The 19,743-nt window shown below is 37.2% G+C and overlaps 1 protein-coding gene across 2 annotated transcripts in view; it reads right to left on the bottom strand.

Moving 5' to 3' along the window:
• Positions 1-3,593: 3,593 nt before the first annotated feature.
• ZEB2 (zinc finger E-box binding homeobox 2) overlaps positions 3,594-19,743 on the bottom strand; it is a 108,770-nt gene continuing 92,620 nt past the window's right edge. For both annotated transcript variants that reach the window (XM_017895383.1, XM_017895384.1), the window contains 6 exons: positions 19,355-19,543; positions 18,431-18,645; positions 15,723-15,831; positions 12,823-14,792; positions 10,929-11,109; positions 3,594-4,536 (listed from right to left, as the gene is read on the bottom strand). In XM_017895383.1, coding sequence (XP_017750872.1) covers positions 3,959-4,536; positions 10,929-11,109; positions 12,823-14,792; positions 15,723-15,831; positions 18,431-18,645; positions 19,355-19,543 — 3,242 coding nt within the window. In that variant the 3' untranslated portion in view covers positions 3,594-3,958. The remainder of the gene's footprint in view (positions 4,537-10,928; positions 11,110-12,822; positions 14,793-15,722; positions 15,832-18,430; positions 18,646-19,354; positions 19,544-19,743) is intronic.

Raw genomic sequence — 19,743 nt, 5'->3', positions numbered from 1 at the left:
CATGGATACAGGAAAAGAAAACTCTCCAATAAAAATATTGTCTAAAAAGTTTGTTTTGTCTGCATGATTTACTAAATATGTACAATTTCAATTCACAGCGAAGGTAACAAAGATTTAAACAGCCAACATCACAAATGTCTCAAGTTCTAAAAAAAAATCACTGTGCACAGTTTAACAATTTAATTGAAAAAACCAAAGCTAAGCCTTCAGTCTGAATCTTTTTTTATGATGGGCACAAGCCATGTATTTTCTTCATCTTTGTTACACGATGCATATTTCAGTGACTAAAAGCCCCTTCCCATTTTAGTATATTAGGTTATGTCAGTACATACTTAAGAGAGGCATAAATTGCCTCTTTGTACACCAATATGATTTGTGATGTGTTCACATATATGTCATAATATTTATTAATATATAAAATGATCAGATGAGTCACCTGTGATTTTTCTTAATGTCTTCAAATGTAGGAATGTTTTGTTGCATGTATAAAATTTTTCAAAATTTATAGGAGTGCTTATATAAGCGATAATAATTGGACCAGTGTCCCCTTGATGTAAGGTGTAGAAAGAACTCTTCTGCTCTTGAAATATAGAGATTTCACATCTCTACACAATACAGGTTTATAAAGTTTGCTATTATATGAATCTGAATGTTGTGGTCATTCTGATATAATGATCAAGTGAGTGAACCAATTAATCATTAGAAACAAATGTCATTGAATACAGAATAGTTGAGTTACAGTTAAGAAGGGAGCCATAACCTCAGCTACCCTATAACATCTATAATAAGGTGGTTTTCACATATATATTTTTTCCCATGTGAATTCTTTGGTGTTTTTCCCCCTCTTATTTTAGTGCTATGATTGATGAACATGCAATGTGAGATTCAAATAATTGCATTGAGCATGTTTATTTGAATAATTGCCCCACTGCACAATAAATAAATCTGCTGAGTGTGTTTGAATGTTTTTACATGTACATGGGATCACATACTCAAATAAATGCAGCTGTGTTTATTACAATGCGTGGGGCTCCAGATATACACACACTTGTTTGTGTGTATATCCAGGGCCCTACAGCCCCTGGATGGCCTCACACATCTCGGAGCAAAAGCATGGTTAACAATTTTTCAGTTCAAATACATGTAAACTTATTATTGGGCAGTCTCCTCAAATTTGTGACTAAGATTTGCTTTTATTAAGGCTTACATTATTAGAAAGATAAAAAATGACCTTTTTTAAAGTTATCTGATTGTGAAAAGTATCTAATAAATTTATTCATATTTATTCAAATATAGTCCCTTCTTTCCTCCTTCCTCCAAGTCCTCCCACTCCGCCCCCAGTCCAATTCATGCTAAGGAAGATGTATGTTTTGTTTAGCTCTTGCGGAGAAATTCTGATACGCATCTCTCTTCCCAGTTATTTCAGGCCTAAGCCTACAGTGTCATGTGAAGAAAAAAGAAAAGATTGCACAGATATGCTAGAATACAAAAGACTCTTGGAGAAAACAGGCAGGGGTGTTCAGTTGTTCCAGTGTTTCCTCATCCTCCCCTGCCCCATATTAGAGGGGGGAAAGGTTAGATTTAGAACTAAGAGGGTGGGACGAGTTAAGTATTTGATAAAAGAGAAGAATACATCTGATGTTACTAAAATGCACATCTCTTGGTGGTGGAGGGGAATTTCTTGTTTATGACCTTGGAGAAGAATCTTAGGATAAATCAAAAGTTTTTATTCTTCCCTAGAGTTGGAGGATTATGCAGCTCTAATGTGCAATAGTGTCAGTGGATAAATAGCATTAAAAAAAAAAAAACCCTCAGATATGGGACATTGTAGTGATTGTCACAATTCACAATTGTTATCCTGATATTTTCAGACTCAGGTATTCTGAGCCTGCCTATGAAATAGAGTTAGGAAAAAAATGACAGAGAAGGGAGTAACAGGAGGGGCAAGACAGGGTCTGCCCACCCTCCCCTACTTTGTGCACACTTTCTTCTTTCCAAGGAGAAAGAGTTAGGTTGCACATTCATTGTTTGTTGGTCCTACCTCTTGTGGATTGGGACACAGATATGCCCCATGGGCAACAGAGACCTACATTGCTTTAAAAGAGGCCACAGGGATTTATTCTACCCAGACAAAATTTAATGGCTTGATATTTTCAGGTTGAATTAATACAGTTATCGCCTAGAGCCTTTCAAACCAGAAAAATTTATGTAGTGTATTTATTTGTGCCATTCAAAGAAGGAGAAATGAGGATAGAATTTTCTAAACTTTCCAAATATAAAAACTCTAGGCTGTGGATAACAGGAGGCATAGCATTTTGATGCCACTCCTCCCCTGCCCCGCCGCCCCTCCACCAGAAAGTTTGAAGATAGAGCTAAAACATGTTTTCTAAAAGGTCTGCTCAACTATTACTGTATCTTCATTACATCCTTTCTGTGTGTGTGTGTGTATGTTGTGTATATACATATACATACACACACACACATACACACACTTTCTATTGAGTTTCAAGTTGCAAAGAATGACTTTTGTGAAATTTAGTAAAGTGGTATTATGGCTAAGGAATAAATATAAATATGTTGGTCTTGCCAACCGGAAATACCATACTTAAAATTTTAGCAAATTCAATAGCAAAATGATGTTTTTCTTTTTTGATTCTAAAGTAGAAAAAATATGTGGACAGCTACTATATTATAGTTCTGTATATTCAAGAGCTGTAAATTTGATAAGGTAATCTGCTTTTTCTGTTATTCTTCACTTGGCCATTAGATTTAAGAAGTAGAATCTAGTTTCTTGATAAAAGTCATTATGTAAAACCTATGAATACATTCACATTCTGAATATTAGGGTCATGTTGTAAAAACTGAAAAACTGTCTTGGAAAATCACGGTTATTTTTGTTAGCATTTGCTTTCAGCTTTTCCTCTCCCACCCACGCCTTCTAGTTTCAGATAAATGGTAAACTACTGTCTGCATTTCAAAAAGTGAGATAAACTATCCCAATCCTTTAAAAAAGGTTACATATTATAAATAACATTGAATAATAGCTGTCTTTTTGAAATTAGACTTTTTTTGAATAAATCACAAAGACCCCTTGGACAGAGAAGTGAATTTTTAACACATAATCTCTAAATACTCGTAATGCAAAAGTAGAAATGTCTGTAAAGTAAATAGACTAAATTTGAATAATATAACCTCACATAAAAATACACAATCTGGAATCAGGATCAGTTGAGAAAAGCTGTAAAATTGCTGTACATAGGTATGGAATTTTAAAAAACGTTATTGGTACCAGTCAAAATTATTGCTAAACTAAAATTATATGAAAAAAACATAATTAGCATTATTATAAGCATAAAGCATGTTACATGTTAATGGTCATTGAAGGAAAACTCTCTAAAAGTACAGAACTCATTAACTACATTCTTAGTTTGGCTACATTTTTATTCGAGCATGGTCATTTTCAAAAGAAATTACAAATTGAAAATTCAATAATACTTTTACAAAGACAATTCAGGAAAGATTTTGTCATGGTATCATACATTGTATTTAACAGTCCCTCTTTTAGCTAAAAAACAAGATGAAGAAAGTGGAATAAATGTATTAATATAAATTAGACATAGTTTTTTAAAGTTTGTAGTGATACATAAGTAGAGTGCAATTCTTACAATTTTCTAGTTGTGCTTAAAGTATAAATGCTATTAAACACAGGAATTAGTCTCTGAACCACACAGTTTTTAGGCCTTAACACTGTACAAAATTTTTGCATAATGCAGTTTTTAACAATACCCAGCTCCAACTCCGTCTACATCTGTCTTGGCTGAACCGCCCCTTCTGTCCCTCTCTACAGCTTCCTGGAAGCGTCAGGCACGTGCATGAACAGCTTAACACAGCAGTGTTTTCAAGCAGGTAACAATACTACTGGAAAAAAAAAATAGGAAGCTTAAAATGCAGTAGTTTATTACATGCCATCTTCCATATTGTCTTCCTCGTGGTCTGATTTGGTTTCCATTTTCCCATCCTCCGAACTATCGTCCATGGAGTGATCTCCAGTCTCTTCTTCATCTCGTATCGTTTCGGGATCCGTATCCATACTTTTATTTTCACTTTCTTCCTCTTCCTCCTCGAACTCCTCGTCGCCATCCTGTCTGCCCAGCTTCCCGTAGCCATCCTCGCCTTCTTTCTCGTGCTCCTTCTCGCTCTCACCATCCCTCGGCATACTCTCCCTCTCCTCCGAGTCAGAGTACCCCTGAGGGGTAATGCTCTGCAAGTAAGCCCGGTTCATCAGCAGCTCGGTGGGTTCCAAGTGCCCTTTCTCGCGCGCCTCGCGCTCCGCAGCTTCCCGCTCCTCCGCCTCCCGCTTGCAGTAGGAATACCTGTGATTCATGTGCTGCGAGTACGAGCCCGAGTGTGAGAAGCGCTTGCCACATTTATCACACTGATAGGGCTTCTCGCCCGAGTGAAGCCTTGAGTGCTCGATAAGGTGGTGCTTGTGTTTAAACGCTTTCTTACAAATCTGACACTGATGTGGTCTTTTTCCTGGGAGAAAGAACAAGATGACAGGGTGATTAGTGTCTTTGCATGAAGTCTCTTTCCAATAATTCTGTACGCGAGTCCAGACTCAGGCATAAGCGCGTGTGCTTATGCCTGAAAGATCAACACACCCCGGTCTAATCGATGGAGAGTTAGGAAGATGCATTTCCATCCCACAATTTGGCTTTCTAATGCTTGCTGATGCAATGCAGTTAATAAACAAGAAGAACTTAGAAAGCTGCTGGAGGAAAATTCTCAGAGAGGAAGTTTTCCATTGCTAATTGTCTCATTTTAAAACTTGGAAAAATGTTCTATTCGACATTTCTAGTGATCTAGTACATATTTTCATCACGTAATTCTCTTCCTTACATTTTAAAAACAAAGCCTTGCACAAAAGTGATAAAGATGGCATCACCGCTGGCATTGGCATTTATATCCTCTGCTTGTTACATCATGAGATAGTTGCTTTGAAAGGGGAGTTTAGGTCTTAAATGGGAGCAAACTGCCAGGTTAGGAGGGAGTGGAAGAAACAGAGGAAAGAGGATGTCAAGACTGTCTTATCAGTCATAGGATTCTAAGAATAAAAATCAGAGAAGAAATCATTAGAAAATACAAATTAGAAGGGTGTATATCATGGAGGCTGAACTAATTCCAAATAGTGTTTTCCCCTCTAAAGTTTTCCATAAGATGTCAGCCACTTGTTGAGTGCTAAAATACTCTTCAGCTAGGGAATGCTGTATTTCCTTTGGCATTCCAGGCAGTTTCTAACCAGTGTTTGGAACTTAAAGCCAATGCCAAGCCTAAACACATCTGGTTGATTCCAGGCCACAAATAGCACTGGAATGTCTTCAACACCTTCCATAGCTGCCATACTTAAAAGTTTATTTCCAAAATAGAACTGAAAAAAAAAAAAAAAAAAAAAGTTATCAGCCTGATGCTCCAGAGTTAAAGTCAGAAATGTGACATGTAGAGTGCCATGGATCACTGTGACATATATATAGTTGTGTCCTTTATTTCCTAATACAAACTTGCATTTCAGCAAATTAAATTAAAACCCAACAGATCCAATCCCATTTTCACTTGCTAAGTGTCATGTTATAAGTTTAGGAACCCATTCTACACACTTTAGGTATTCAGTTATACAGTGATATAAAAATCTCAATCAGTAATTATATATTTTTAAATAATGTTATTGAATGCCTCCAGGACATGCCACTATGCAGAAAAATGCTGTAGACTGCGATATGTTATTTCATTAATGGTCTTTATTTAACTGGAATGTGCACTAGAAATTTAGTGATGATAAATGTAGTAAGGTACAATATTAGAGTAGAAAGAAGTTATTTAACTTGGAAGAGTAGAAATTAGAAAGATATTTGTTGGTGACTACTATTTATATTGGAAATAAAGACAATTCTAATAACCTACTTCAAGGTAGCTCATACTCTGAAGAAAGCAAGTATAATTCAAACCACACAATAACTATTCCTTAACTTTTGGAAAAGATGTTTTGAATGAGGTAAACTGGATAACAGAGAATCCCAATGGAGTGCCAAGAGTCTGCAAAGATAGCATGCTTTTCAATTTGGAAAGACACCGTGGTGGGAAGTTGATTTAAGAGGAAGCAGAAGTGTATTTGGGAAAAAGACAAGAGGTTTTGTCTCCCAGGAAACTTCATGTCATTATGTTATGAATTTGGTCTCTCTTGTGTGGACTTGGACCTTAAAGGAAAGGAAGCTATCAGGAGACAGGATAAGATGTTTCTAGTCGCAGCAGTTCATCCATAGGGGCAGGATGGTGCAGTGTTAAATGAATCTGATTATCTGGGTTCACATCCATCGTTTATGACAGGCTGTGCATTCTCAGGCATGTTAACTTCTCTCAGGATCGGTAGGTAAAAGGAAGATCATTTGGGGACCTAACTCCCAGACTGGGCATAAAGAATAAGGAAGACAACTTATATAAAGCGTTTAGCACAAGGATTGCACATAGTAGGCACTCAGGTAGTGTTAGATCATTTTATTCTTATTCATTAACACATGTTCAATAATTTCTCAAGTTCTAAGCAGGACGCATGCAGCAGGAGCAGAGTACATGGAAGTAGTAAATCTGAATAGAGAGAAGAGAAATTGTAGATGAAAATTTTCTTGATGCTCTAGTTGCTACAGCATGCATGGGCAAACCGTCCTACAACCTCTTTTGGATACTAACGTCTCATCAGCTCAGGAGCACAAAAAGGTCAACTACTTAGGTAACTTCTGGGAGAGACTGTATGAATAATTTTGAATGAACATTACAGTTGATATGGCTTTCTTTTCCAAAGCAACAAAACACAGAGCAGTGTCCAGAGAGAGAGCAAGCATTCTCTGTTACAGGTTTCCAGGCCTGTTAGCAATGCTTCGGGCATGCCCACTAAACTGCAGTCTGTCTTAGAGATATGCCTTGATTATAGACATTCAATTTTCAGAGAACTCATTTGATAAGAAACAGTATGCTTATAATAGGCATATATTAATCCTGCAATATGAATTGACAATCTGAAAAAATAAAATGTTCAGTTATGATATAAAGCAAAGGATAGAATCTGGGAGCAGGTGAGAGTTTTGACATATACCTTATACTAAATAGTCTACTGATCTCCAGAAGTTTCAGTGGTAAGCATTTAATAAATTTAATTTAAATAGTAACTGACTTGGACATTCATCTCTTTTTAACTTGTTTTGTTGGTTTACCTGATTCAAATCAAGATGTCCTAGAATTAAGTTTCCACATGACCAAGATTCAGAACATCCAAATTGATACTGAGTGAATCAAACTTTCTTAGGGTAAATATTTTCTCTAATATCTAGATTTGTGATTCACCTGACAGCTAGAATGATAACTGAACTTAATAATAAATGAAAGGTTTGTGGTATGAAAAAAATTACCATATAACTGAGAAACAAAATTGACTGGTAAATTTATTTAAAACTTAGACTTATCTACTCAAAAGTAGAAACATTTGTATTACTTTTCTAAATAAGGTGGGTTTAAAAAGCACCTACCATGACGTCTCAACAGAGAAAGCACTCAATAAAGGTCAGATTTAAATTTTAGTAGAATACAAACGAGTTCTTGACAGTGCCTAACAGGAGTTTCAGAGTTTTTAATTTCACAGGCCTTGTTTGTGACCCTGTTGAAGTCAACATTTATACAGTGTTTCCCTCCTCTGTCCCGGTCCCAGGTCCCAGGAAAAGCAAGCAAGCAACAAGCCATTGGTAAGAAAAATGAAGCATGATGACTTTGGTATCTGCCTAGGAAATAAATTGAGGCCAAAAAAAGCACTGGGTCCCAAGAATAAGTAGCTCATAATTTCCTTCTTAAGTTAAACGATTCTATATGTAAAATTGTAAATAGACATCACAAACACACTTTACCAAGGACACATTCTTAATCAATGCATAATGAAATGATGATTCAATTTTATTTCCCAACCTTAGAATCAATCAGTCCCAAGACAATTCTCACTTAAAATTTTCATCTCACTGCATTCTCAAAATATTACTAGTGCTTAATGTAAACAAATGAAAGGCTAGTGGGATAGGAACTATCCTACATGTCCAACTGCGATAGGAACATGGACTAAATTTCCACGTATATCACATCGATAGAAAATTTATGAAGAACTTGATTTGAATAGAACCTAATACAGTGACAGTAGTAATGTCATGAGATGTTTGGTCAAGTGACCAAAAAGTTAACATGCTGGAAACTTGACAAGTTGGGAAGCCAACAGGAAGATAATTAATAACAAGTTTAGAGAAACCATTGAATGATTAGCATCTTGTTGCTAGGCAATGTTTCCAGGCAGCAGCTCTCACATCTTGAAGGAGCAGAATATTTTATTTTTACTTTAAAAAATAAAGTTTATTTGTTATTTATTTATTTATTTATTTTTTGAGACAGAGTCTTACACTGTTGGCCAAGTTGGAGTATAGTGGCGTTATCTTGGCTCACTGCAAACTCCGCCTTCCGGGTTCAAGCGATTCTCCTGCCTCAGCCTCCCGAGTAGCTGGGATTACAGGCATGCGCCACCACACCGAGCTAATTTTGTATTTTTAGTATTTTAGTTTCTCCATGTTGGTCAGGCTGGTCTTGAACTCCTGCTCTCAGGTAATCCACCTGCCTCTGCCTCCAAAAGTGCTGGGATTACAGGCGTGAGTCACTACATCAGGCCTGAAGTTTATTTTTCAAATAAATTATGCATATTTGTGTTTGTCAACTTTTGGGCCTCTCAACTATCTACAGACCTATGAAAGTTAAAATTCTCTAATTTATAAGAAGTAAATATATTGACTGGATGTCAATGTGTATGATAGCCCTCACTAAAATAAAAGTTGTACACTCACCGTGTAGTAAATCATAGAGTTTGCATATGGTCATATAATAAAACCAATCAGAGAGGGAAAGATGCCTTCAATGATGTGCCTATTGTAGCTGAATAATGGAATACAAAATATATGTGAGGTTGATTAAAATATTAAAATTAAAGTAAAATTTAGGTATGAAAATATCTTTACTTTGTAAATGCTTAAGTAGCACTTAGTACTAAAGAAAATATATATGCTAAAAGAAAATTTTGATGTTTCAAACATTGAATTACATAACACAAGTATAAAAACTGTTTGGATTTAGATTGGGTTGTCTTTAAGGTATCATTAAACTTTTAAAATAATAACAATGAATATCAGACAGCTAAAGAAAAAGAAAACTGTATTGGTTGGAGTAAGAACCCTCTTATTTATCAACCTTGTTCTTTTCACAAAAACCCTCCCCACACTCTCAGGCTGATGCTGGTCACTTGCGCTGCCTCCAGCCCGTGCCCAGTGAGGAATAATGGCCAATGATGAGTACAAGTACTTCCCAAAGACAGTTTTCAGTGACAGGAAAGAGTGCCATGTGTCTAGGCAATCAAAACATGACAGGAAGTATTCACTTTCCCTTCGCTTTTTTTTTTGAGATAGGGTCTCACTCTGTTGCTCAGGCTGGAGTGCAGTGGCACAATCATGGCTCACTGCAGCCTTGACCTCTTGGGCTCAAGCCATCCTCCTACCTCAGCCTCCCAAGTAACTGGGACTATAGGCTTGAGCCACTATGTCCAGCTAATTTTTAAAAAATAGTTTGTAGACTCAAGGTGTCGCTATGTTGCGCAGGCTGGTCTCAAACTCTTTGGCTCAAGCAGTCTTCCTGCCTCGGTCTCTCAAAGTGCCGGGATTACAGGCATGAGCTGCTGCACCTGGCTCACATTCCCATTTCTGTCTTCTTTCTTTTTCTTTTGCAACTCTTCATCACTTTTCCCCAAAAAAGCTTTTCCCCCCAAAGTGTTGGGTTAATTTTTTTCCTCCATATTGAAATGTTTGATACTAGGCTTCCTGGTTTAGAATGAGTTGTTTTCCTATACTCCCCTATTTTTTTCGTTCCCTCTTGCCAATATTTTGATTGAGATCCTACACTTTTTCCCCCCCCCAATCCAGGGCTAATAGAGCATGCCAAATTTCTAGTGGAGAAGAGTTGGAGATGGGCTAGAGGCAGGGATGAGGTTCAGCTACCCTGTTGTTCAGGGAGGTGGGGATGGAGCCGGGGAGGAAACACAAGTGGAGCTCGACCCCAAAGCTGCAGATCTTGGGTTGTGGGAAGTAATATTAAATGACATTATGGTACTTCATCTTTCTTTTCAAAAATTAACCCACTATCTCTCCACTCTTAGTGAAGAATTAGGATGTTTTCTTGTCAACTCTTTGTAATTGCTGCTAATTAGTAATGCATGACTTGGAAATATACTAATTAAAATTTAGAAAGTTTGATTTCAGTCTTCCAAATATAGGTGATTTCAAGTAGCTCATCTGATCTATTACTTTTCTTTTATGACACTAATGCTTTTAGTTCTTTCAAAATGTGGTTAATTAAAAAAAACCAAACAAAATTACCCCTAAATTATGGCTTTCTTGGTGTTTTGGATGATGAAACTAATGTATTACTGTCTGAACTTCTTATTAGATTTTTACATATCTAGGTTCATCTTAAGCTTTGAAACTTAAGAATTTGAAGATATTTTCAATAACTGACTGTGTTGTGCCATTTCATTGCCCTGGCCATCTGACTGTCCCTTTGACATGATTTCTAAATTTGGTTTACAGAATAACTGGAAAGGTATTAAGACAAGCACACTCATAAATACATGAATGATCCAATAAACAGGCAACAAAAAAGTCCTACCGAGCTCGGCAAAAGCATTATTTCTTCCTTGTTGAAGGTATCAGCATATGTTACATCTTATGTTGCACAAGTGTGCTCATTAAATATTATGAAATGTACAGCAGGCCGGGAAGCTCTAACCAGCTAGGCAAAGTCACTCATACCTGTGTGTTCGTATTTATGTCGCAGAAGGGAACTGCTTTTCTGGAATGTCTTGTCACATAAGTCACATGCATACATGCCACTCTCTGTCTTCTTGATCTTCTTGCGAGACAGACAGGAATCGGAGTCTGTCATGTCATCTAGGCCTGACATGTAGTCTTGTGCTCCATCAAGCAATTCTCCCTGCGATAGAATCACACAGTTCAATACAGTGACTTCTCTTTGCGCTCACACCAAACAACTTTGTATAGGCTGACATTTGGAGAACCTCAAAAGTGCTTGCTACTAATTGATCTAGTTAAACAATTTTCTTTTCCATGAACAATATATGAGGTCTCACGCTGCAACAAAAATATAAACTTCTCTGCTCTGGAAGGTAGAGCTCTTTGTTTTTCAAGGACAGAAAATGGTCAACTCTGAAGGTGAGAGAAACAAATTTTTCTAAAATCCTTCATTTCCTTTACACCTAGAAATACCCATAAGTAAAAATTTAACATTGAAATTTGTGTATTTTCCAGTGTGCTTAACTTTAGAAATGATCTGTAGCTGTAGAAACCCGATTTTAATTGAATTTTATATTTAGGTACAAAATGTTATTATTATGCAATCTATTTAAATGTATGTCTACCAACTAAAGGCCTCAAGCTATATTTTTATATTTAATTTTCTAATTTGAAATAGGGAATATTAATAACACTTTTTATCAATGTTCTATGTTAAAACAGCCTTCAGCATTGAACAATAATGAATGTGGATCAGTAAATTATTAAATTTCTTGATATTTATTTTGTCTTGATCCAAAGGAGTACAAACGTGCATGATAACATACATTTCCATTTGCTAGCCCACAGTTCAGCTTTCTTAGACTATGTTTGCACTAATTAATATTAGAGAAGATTAAATAGGCTTAAATACATTTACAAAGAGGGCAGATGTACTGTAAATTAGAATACTGGAACAGCTGTTACAGAGGTGGATGGCTACTTATGCTCCTATTTTGCAAACAAAGATTATATGCTGCATAATGTTAAAATATACCTGCTTTCCTATTTGATAAAGCATAATTATTAACTACTTTGAAGATTTGGTAAGAGGTCATGTGAAATATGGAAGACATTTTAAAAAATACTCTTCAAAATAAACCATTCTGCGTAAAACAAAAGTATCTATTAAAATGTGTATATGTATTATTGCAAGTTGTGCACATCTTTACATTTATTTATTTATTTATTTATTTATTTATTTATTTATTTGAGACAGAATCTTGCTCTGTCTCTCAGGCTGGAGTGCTGTGGCACGATCTCTGCTCAACGCAACCTCAGCCTCCTGGGTTCCAGTCATTCTTCTGCCTCAGCCTCCCAAGTAGCTAGGATTATAGGCATCCACCACTACACCCAGCTGATTTTTGTATTTTTAGGACAGATGGTGTTTTGCCATGTTGGCTAGGTTGGTCTCAAACTCCTGACCTCAAGTGATCCACCCTCGTTGGCCTCTGAAAGTGCTGGGATTACAGGCATGAGTCATCACACCTGTCCTGTGCACATCTTTAAAAGCACGTGACAGTTATAAACTTTAACTTCTAGCACCTAGGTAAGTCCTACCAAATACTGTCACCAATGTGTAATTCTAAAAGCAGATGAGTCCATCTAAATCAATCTCAAAATAAATATTAATTTCTTCTTTATCCCTTTTGTTTTTAAAGCAAATGTGCTTAGAGTACAGTGATTCACTGTTTCATCCATTTTTCTAGCTCACTGACGGTTTTAGGTTCATGCTAAAGCAAACTCTTCCGTTTCTGCTGAGTTTTTTTTCACTAAGATTTTTTTTCCTACATGCCCATAATCAGTATAATTACCATCTCTTTTCTTCAGAGCAGAAAAGCATTTGTCTCTTTACCTGAAATCCTTGTTTCCGCTGGTACTTTCTCCTTTGCTGCATATCAGCAAAAGTAGCTGCTCCAGTTGGGTAGGTGTAGGCCATATGTGGTAGGAAGCTCATCTGATCCAGTCCTGGGTATGGTCGTAGCCCAGGAATACTGGTCTGGACTGGTGGCATGAAAGTAGCAGGGGGAAATGCGCTTTGAGGTGGAAGAGCTGTGTATAAAGGTTTGGCACTAAATGGGTTCATGCCGAACACTGGGTTAGTGCTTTTGTTGTCCAGATTATTTGAATTTGAAAATTCCTTCTTGATAAAAGTCAAGTTCAGAGGCTCATCTGAGTTTTCAGATGAGGAAGAAACACTATTATGGTCTAAACTGATGCTACTAGCTTTTGTTTTGTTCTTTGTGGCTATAATACTTTTGGGTTCTTTCATTTGTTTTGGTAATGACAAGTCTAAAGGCTCAGCCTGGAGCTCCTCAGAAGAGAAGCTGTTTGGAGTGTATGAACTACTGTGGGAGTTTTTAGAAGATGTGGAGGAAAGATTTAAGGGAGAAGGAGTATTACTCCTGGAGTGGTCCAATTTTTCAACTGGTTTAATATTGGTAAAATGGGAAGGTTTGGTTAGCCTGAGAGGAGGATCACAATTCGTAACACTGTTGTGGAGTTCTGCTATAGATGGTGATGTTATGGAGTCCATAGGTTTTACGGGAGACCTGGGTAATAAAGAGTCTTTTGTGGGAGGGTTACTGTTGGGAGCTAACGGCTTGGAGCTTCTTTCCAGGGATGGGGACCTGGAATTTGAGTACTGGTACACTTTCCGTTGCTCAAACCACTCCTTCACAAATTCCTGAGGAAGGCCCACAGCAATGGAAATTTTCAGCAGTTCATCGGAGTTGGGCTCCATGTTCATAGCATAGTATGCTTTGAGTACAGACATGTGGTCCTTGTATGGGTTGATGGGGCTTGTCATTCCTTTCTCAGAAAGTACAGATGACAAGAGGAGGGCTTTATTATCAACAAAAACTCCGGCTTTGTTGGGGACTATGTTTTCATGAGGCTGCAGGACCGCCTTGATCTCTTCATTCATCTTACAAAGGTAACGTTCATGCTGATGCAAAGGGATGGGGCCAGGAAAACTTTCTTTACAGAACTGGCATGAAAATGGAGTGGATATGTTGTGGTTCTCAATCATTTTGTCATCGGTGACCAAATCTATTAAAGTACGTAGCTTCTCTTTCTTTATATTACTGATCTGTCTCCTTGAGTCAGTAGTCAAGCTCTGGAGGCAAGCTTTGGCTTCATTGACTTTTTCTAACGTATAGTCAATAATACTTTTAGTGGCACCATTATGACTCACTACCGGAAGACCAACAGGCGGAATATTAGGAGAAGTAACTCCTTGTTCCTCAGGTTGAGAGCATGGATCCTTCATGTGATAACCTTTCAACTTTGAAATTTCTTCAGCCTTGCAGTCCATTTTTTGCCTGGAAACAGTATTGTCCACAATCTGTAGAACCTTTTGTACCTCACTTAAATTACTATTCATGGTGGGAAATCCAAGTAAAGGGGCTTCCATCCCTACACCTAAGTGCTGCATTGGACTCTGAGCAGATGGATGAACTCCTAAAGGGCTGGTGGCTCCAAGCCCACCATTCATAAAGGGACTAGTGCCACTAAACCCGTGTGTAGCCATAAGAACTTTATAGTCATTGAAGTCTAGTGGTTCTGTTTTAATTTTAAGTAAGCCTGTCTGTTCAGACATACTAAGTGGTTTTCCATTCTCCAACTTGTTTCTTAACTGGGTAATGGCTGAATTAGTAGGAGAAGAAGAAACAGAATTAGGGGAAGAACCCGTCTTGATATTGTTTCTCATTCGGCCATTTACAGAGATTAAACCAATACATTTCTTGCTGCTGATGTGCGAACTGTAGGAACCAGAATGGGAGAAACGTTTCTTGCAGTTTGGGCACTCGTAAGGTTTTTCACCTAAAATGATAATTAAAATTAACGTTACATTTCCTTGATTAGGTAACAATTGCAGTTGTCTACCAAGACAAGAATCTGTGAAACCAAATGAAAGGAACACAATGGGGTACCTCTACATTCTAGGTACTTAGATTAGAATTATGTGACCATAACTGTTTCTGGGCTTTATCTACCCTGGGAGGATATAATCCAAGATGTTCACAGTGGAAGGTAAGGGCTATCTGTGACTTTTTCGGCTGAGATCCCAAATCTTGTCTTGCCATCGGCAGCCTCGTATTTAAACAGAGTGTCAGATTAATGTGTGGTCAATAGCACAATAAAGATGTCACGGTATTTAAAGGGAAGTGTAGCCATGGCCTTAATCAACTTTGTGGAGATTCCATTCATTCTACCAATCCAACCAGTCCTTTGAATAGCATCCAATTTGATAATAAAATGCTTGGCAGAGCTATCAAACTAGTTATAAAGAGGAAATCTCAGTGGTAGGATTCTGTTCTGTGATCCACGCCCCTTAGGAATCAGGGAATATTTATCATACATAGCTCTTATCCAAAATTCTTCACCCTTGTTTTTCATGGTTAGGTCTCAGAAATTAATATCCTTCAGAATTTGCCAGTTGACTTTCCTCAGGTCAAGAATATTTATTCTGGAGAAGCAGTTTTGAAAGGACAAAAAGGAGCCTCTAGATTTTGTAATAAATCAAAGCATTTGTAATTTTTAAGATGTGTAAGCATTTTGCTTCTTTTTATAAGACAGTGCTACTGGTGGTACCCTAAGTCTCATGAAGACAAATCAGGCACACAGAGTTGATGAAATAAATGGATAGTTCCAAAAAACTACAAATAGGACTGTGTAAATTTTAAACAATCTTTTAAAACTCCCCTAATTAAGTAAAATGCAAATGTGAGCTCCAGCACCTCCGCTACTCACCACTGTGAATTCGCAGGTGTTCTTTCAGATGGTGTTTATATTTGAAGGCCTTGCCGCACTCTGTGCATTTGAACTTGCGATTACCTGCTCCTTGGGTTAGCATTTGGTGCTATAAAAGGAGAAAGACTGACATTAGTTTTGTGCAGGAGGAACAAAGAAAATTTGTTATGAATATTTTTAAAAGGCCTCTATTTTTCAGACAAGCCAAAAGGTTTGAGTCCATGCTTATTTATCTGCTCAGTCTTTCAGAGTTGCAATAAAAGCGATAATGTTGGTAATAAAATTGGAACAAATAAAAAAAAGTGCTTTCACATGCGCATCCAACACTTGCTTTAGAATTATTTCTGTAGTGTCTTTTCCAAAATGTTTCTTTGAACCTTCGGGGGTGAGGAAGTATAACTGTAAAGATATTTGTTGTTTTTTGTGTTTACTACAAATTCTAAAACATGAACATTCTCTGCTGGAATGTCACAATTCTGTCAAGGAAAAAATATTTTCCTGAAAATTCTGAATAGTCTCAAAAAAACCACCCCCCACATAACAAATGTTATCAATCTTTTTGTATCAGCATAAAAGTATATCTTATACTGAAGCAATCTAAAATGTAAAAAAGAAAAAAAAAACCCAATCCCAAACCAAAAACACACAAACAAAAAAACCTTGACTATAAATATTTCATTACATGATGAGCATGTTTAAATATCCTATTCATTGTGCTAGTAGCAAATAGAAGCCTAGTTTTTCCTGACGTGTTGCATATCAGATTTGATTCATTATCAAATGTAAGAGACAACATCTTGGGTTATAGCTGCTTGAGCAGTTTTATCATAGGCCAGTAGGAAAGACTTCAACGACTTTTCATTTTCCTTTTTAGTAGTGTGCAAGGGAGTAGGGACAAAAAAGGAAAAAAAAGTTTGCTGAAAAGACAAGTTAAAAGCAGCAAAGATATAATCAAACACAGCTGACCTTTTTGAAAAAGGGGAAAAAAGCAGTGTGACTTAGAATTCTGGAAAAAAAAATTCAGTCATCCACTCTGGATGCTCAAGGTAGGAGGTCAGCCTTTTTCTAGCAGCAATGACACAAAAGCCTTTTGCAAAAAGACAGCACAGAAACGGTATGACAACTGCTAGGGTGTGCTGAATCTTCCCACATTCCTAGTGAGACAGATGGTGTTACATGGGACACAGGGAGGTTTGTTCAAACAGCAGCAACCTTCAAAGATCAAGCAGAGCCCAGCCCGCCGAGCGCCATTGAGGGACCAGCGCTCATATGTTGCTGAGTTGCATAAACAAACAGCAACAGCTGCTTTGTCTCCCCCCACAGCCCTCAGAGGACTACTATAAACTTTAGTTGTGCCACTGTTAATATGATACAATCATTTTAATTTACTAATTGTAAATGCCATGAGCAAATGAGGGGACTTTTCAACACCAAAGCTACCATTCATAATGCGCCAACACAATCACACTTCTGCATGTGAAATTTAAAGCGGTTATGCTAGATAAATATCTAGGCACTTTTTTTTTCCTAGAGTTTTTGTGCATATAAGGAAGGGGAGATAAACTGTTACATAAGTGCAACCATGCAAGAATATTTTTTATAACTCATCTTTGAAAAGTATTCAGGTGACAAGCCCAATCAGACATAAATGGAATAATTTATATGAGCTGTTCTCCTAAAATAGTAAAATTCCGTAATCTAGTATTATCACCATTATTGACTGTGTTTGCTTATTCTCATTTTCCTTATTCAAAGAAAATGAAGGTTATAAGGAAAAACTAAGAATTTTGAATACAATATCGTGTTCAATAATTTTAAAAACAGACATGGTGTCAAGACTTAAATTAAGTGATTCTGGATCTGTAGGGCCAGTTATTTTGACTTAAGGCACACCACTTCTGTCCATGCAAACATATTATAATATCAATTTGCAGAGTCAATCCTCCCAGGGGGACAGAGGAGTTTTGCTGTAACATTTAAGGAACACTGTGAATCAATCCTATTCAGTTGTTTTAAAGATTTAAGAAGCTATACTTAACTGTTGAAGACAGTTTTATTTTGAGACAAGTAAGCAAAAGAGGGGAGTAATTTTAACATTTAGCTACACATATGTATATTAAGAAGGGATCTTTCTAATGTACATCCAATGTTTTAGTACTAATCGCATTTATTATATATATACACACAGATAATATATGGCTTTTGATTTTCCTTAAAACACTTAATTAGATTTCATGAACTAGTAGAAGCTTATAAAATACTCTAAGTAATTGAAGGTGTTATATGAAAAATGAAAGAAATACGCACTTCTTTTACTATGACTTAGATCCTATATGAAAAGAAAATTTCTAAGTAAAACGAGGTGAAAAATGGAATTAAAATTGCTGAGATGTTTAATAATGTATAATTAAAATGCTACAATTTCATTCACTTTTGTGGAACATAAAATGAAACTAAAGTCAAGTTAAAGTGCAAATAAAATTTCTAAATTAGAAATTAACACACTCATTCGATCGTGAACATAAGACTATTAAATCATATTAGAAGAGACCATCAAAAAATCATTTAGACCTCAATTAAAGCTATTACCATTAAAAGATCTGCATCTTCAAAATGCCATGAAAAATTAATAATGATTGCCAATCAAAGCAATATCGTTTCTCTAAGGGGTTATTATAGAAAGAAATCACTTAAAACCATCCCCCCACCTGATCTGTCCCTGGCTTGTGCGTCACCATATGCCGCTCGAGCTGGGTGCGGTAGGCAAACGTGTAGCTACAGAGAGGGCAGGAAAAGTTCTCTTCATTCTTCTCGTGGCGGTACTTGATGTGCTCCTTCAGTGATGTCAAGCGCTTGTAGCCCCGGTCGCAGTAGGGGCAGGTCAGCAGTTGGGCAAAAGCATCTGGAGTTCCAGGTGGCAGGTCTGTAGCCGAGAGACAGAGAGAGAGAGAGGCAGGCCAAAAGGTCAGTAAATCAATGGCAGCTAATGGGCTGACTGCCCAGGATGGTATGACAGGAATCACTGCAATCTGCTCCACAGAGTGCCATCATTGCGCCCGGCCCCTCGCACACCAGTCCCCTCGCACACCCAGGGCAGACTTGTAGGAATCAGCTCACACTGTGCTCGAAAATTAATTAATTACTTCAACTTTTTTTTTTTTTTTTTTTGCGGGGGGTACTTTAACAGCTGATAAATGAGGAAATTGTCTTTAGGTGACTGACAGTTCCTATGAAACCTGTAGCCACAGATTACTCAGGAACTCACAGCATAAAGGGGCGTTTCAGGTGTCGGTCGTGGAGAAGAACAAAAGGTGAGGGAGGGTCGGTCTGAACTTTTTTTTTCCTCAAAAGTAAAATATTTCAGAAAGATAGGAATACATTTAGATATTTTTATCTCTTAGAAATGGGCTCTAATTGTTCTTGTTCTTTATTGGATGTACAAATGACACAAATTTGCTGACAAAAAAATTTCACAATACCCTAAAATTACAGTTCTAATCTTTGCTCATGAAATTCCATGCCTCTGCAGCTGTTCTTCAAATTTTAAGGTAAACACCCAGGCATGTAGTGCATTTGTAATTGTAACAGCTGCAGAGGTCAGTGTAGTGGCTAAAAATGATTTACAGCCTCACCATTTTCTTCTTGCCCATTGGCCTCTGGCGTGCCAAGGCGAGACAGCTCCTCAGGGGCTTCTGGGTAAATAATGGCTGTGTCACTGCGCTGAAGGTACTCCTCGATGCTGACTGCATGACCATCGCGTTCCTCCAGTTTTCTTTTGGCAAAGTATTCCTCAAAATCTGATGTGCAATTTGCATTCTTCACTGAAATCATAAAAGGAGAAGAAATGTCTTTTCCGGGCCTTCTTCCTAGGAGCCCAAGTCCATCTCCATCCTAGCCAGTGAGAAATACTGACTTGCAATAGACTACAAAACCTAGTTTATTTGTAAGAAGTGTTGAAGATGACCAATTATTTACTGAATGTTTATTCTTGTAATATATGCAAGAAGTGGGGGGGGGGGGG

This window comes from Rhinopithecus bieti, unplaced genomic scaffold (assembly GCF_001698545.2).
Source record: "Rhinopithecus bieti isolate Rb0 unplaced genomic scaffold, ASM169854v2 scaffold_26061, whole genome shotgun sequence".
NCBI classification, from domain to species: domain Eukaryota; kingdom Metazoa; phylum Chordata; class Mammalia; order Primates; family Cercopithecidae; genus Rhinopithecus; species Rhinopithecus bieti.
The sequence above is the reverse complement of the archived record's forward strand: the minus strand, read 5'-3'. Positions and strand labels throughout refer to the sequence as shown.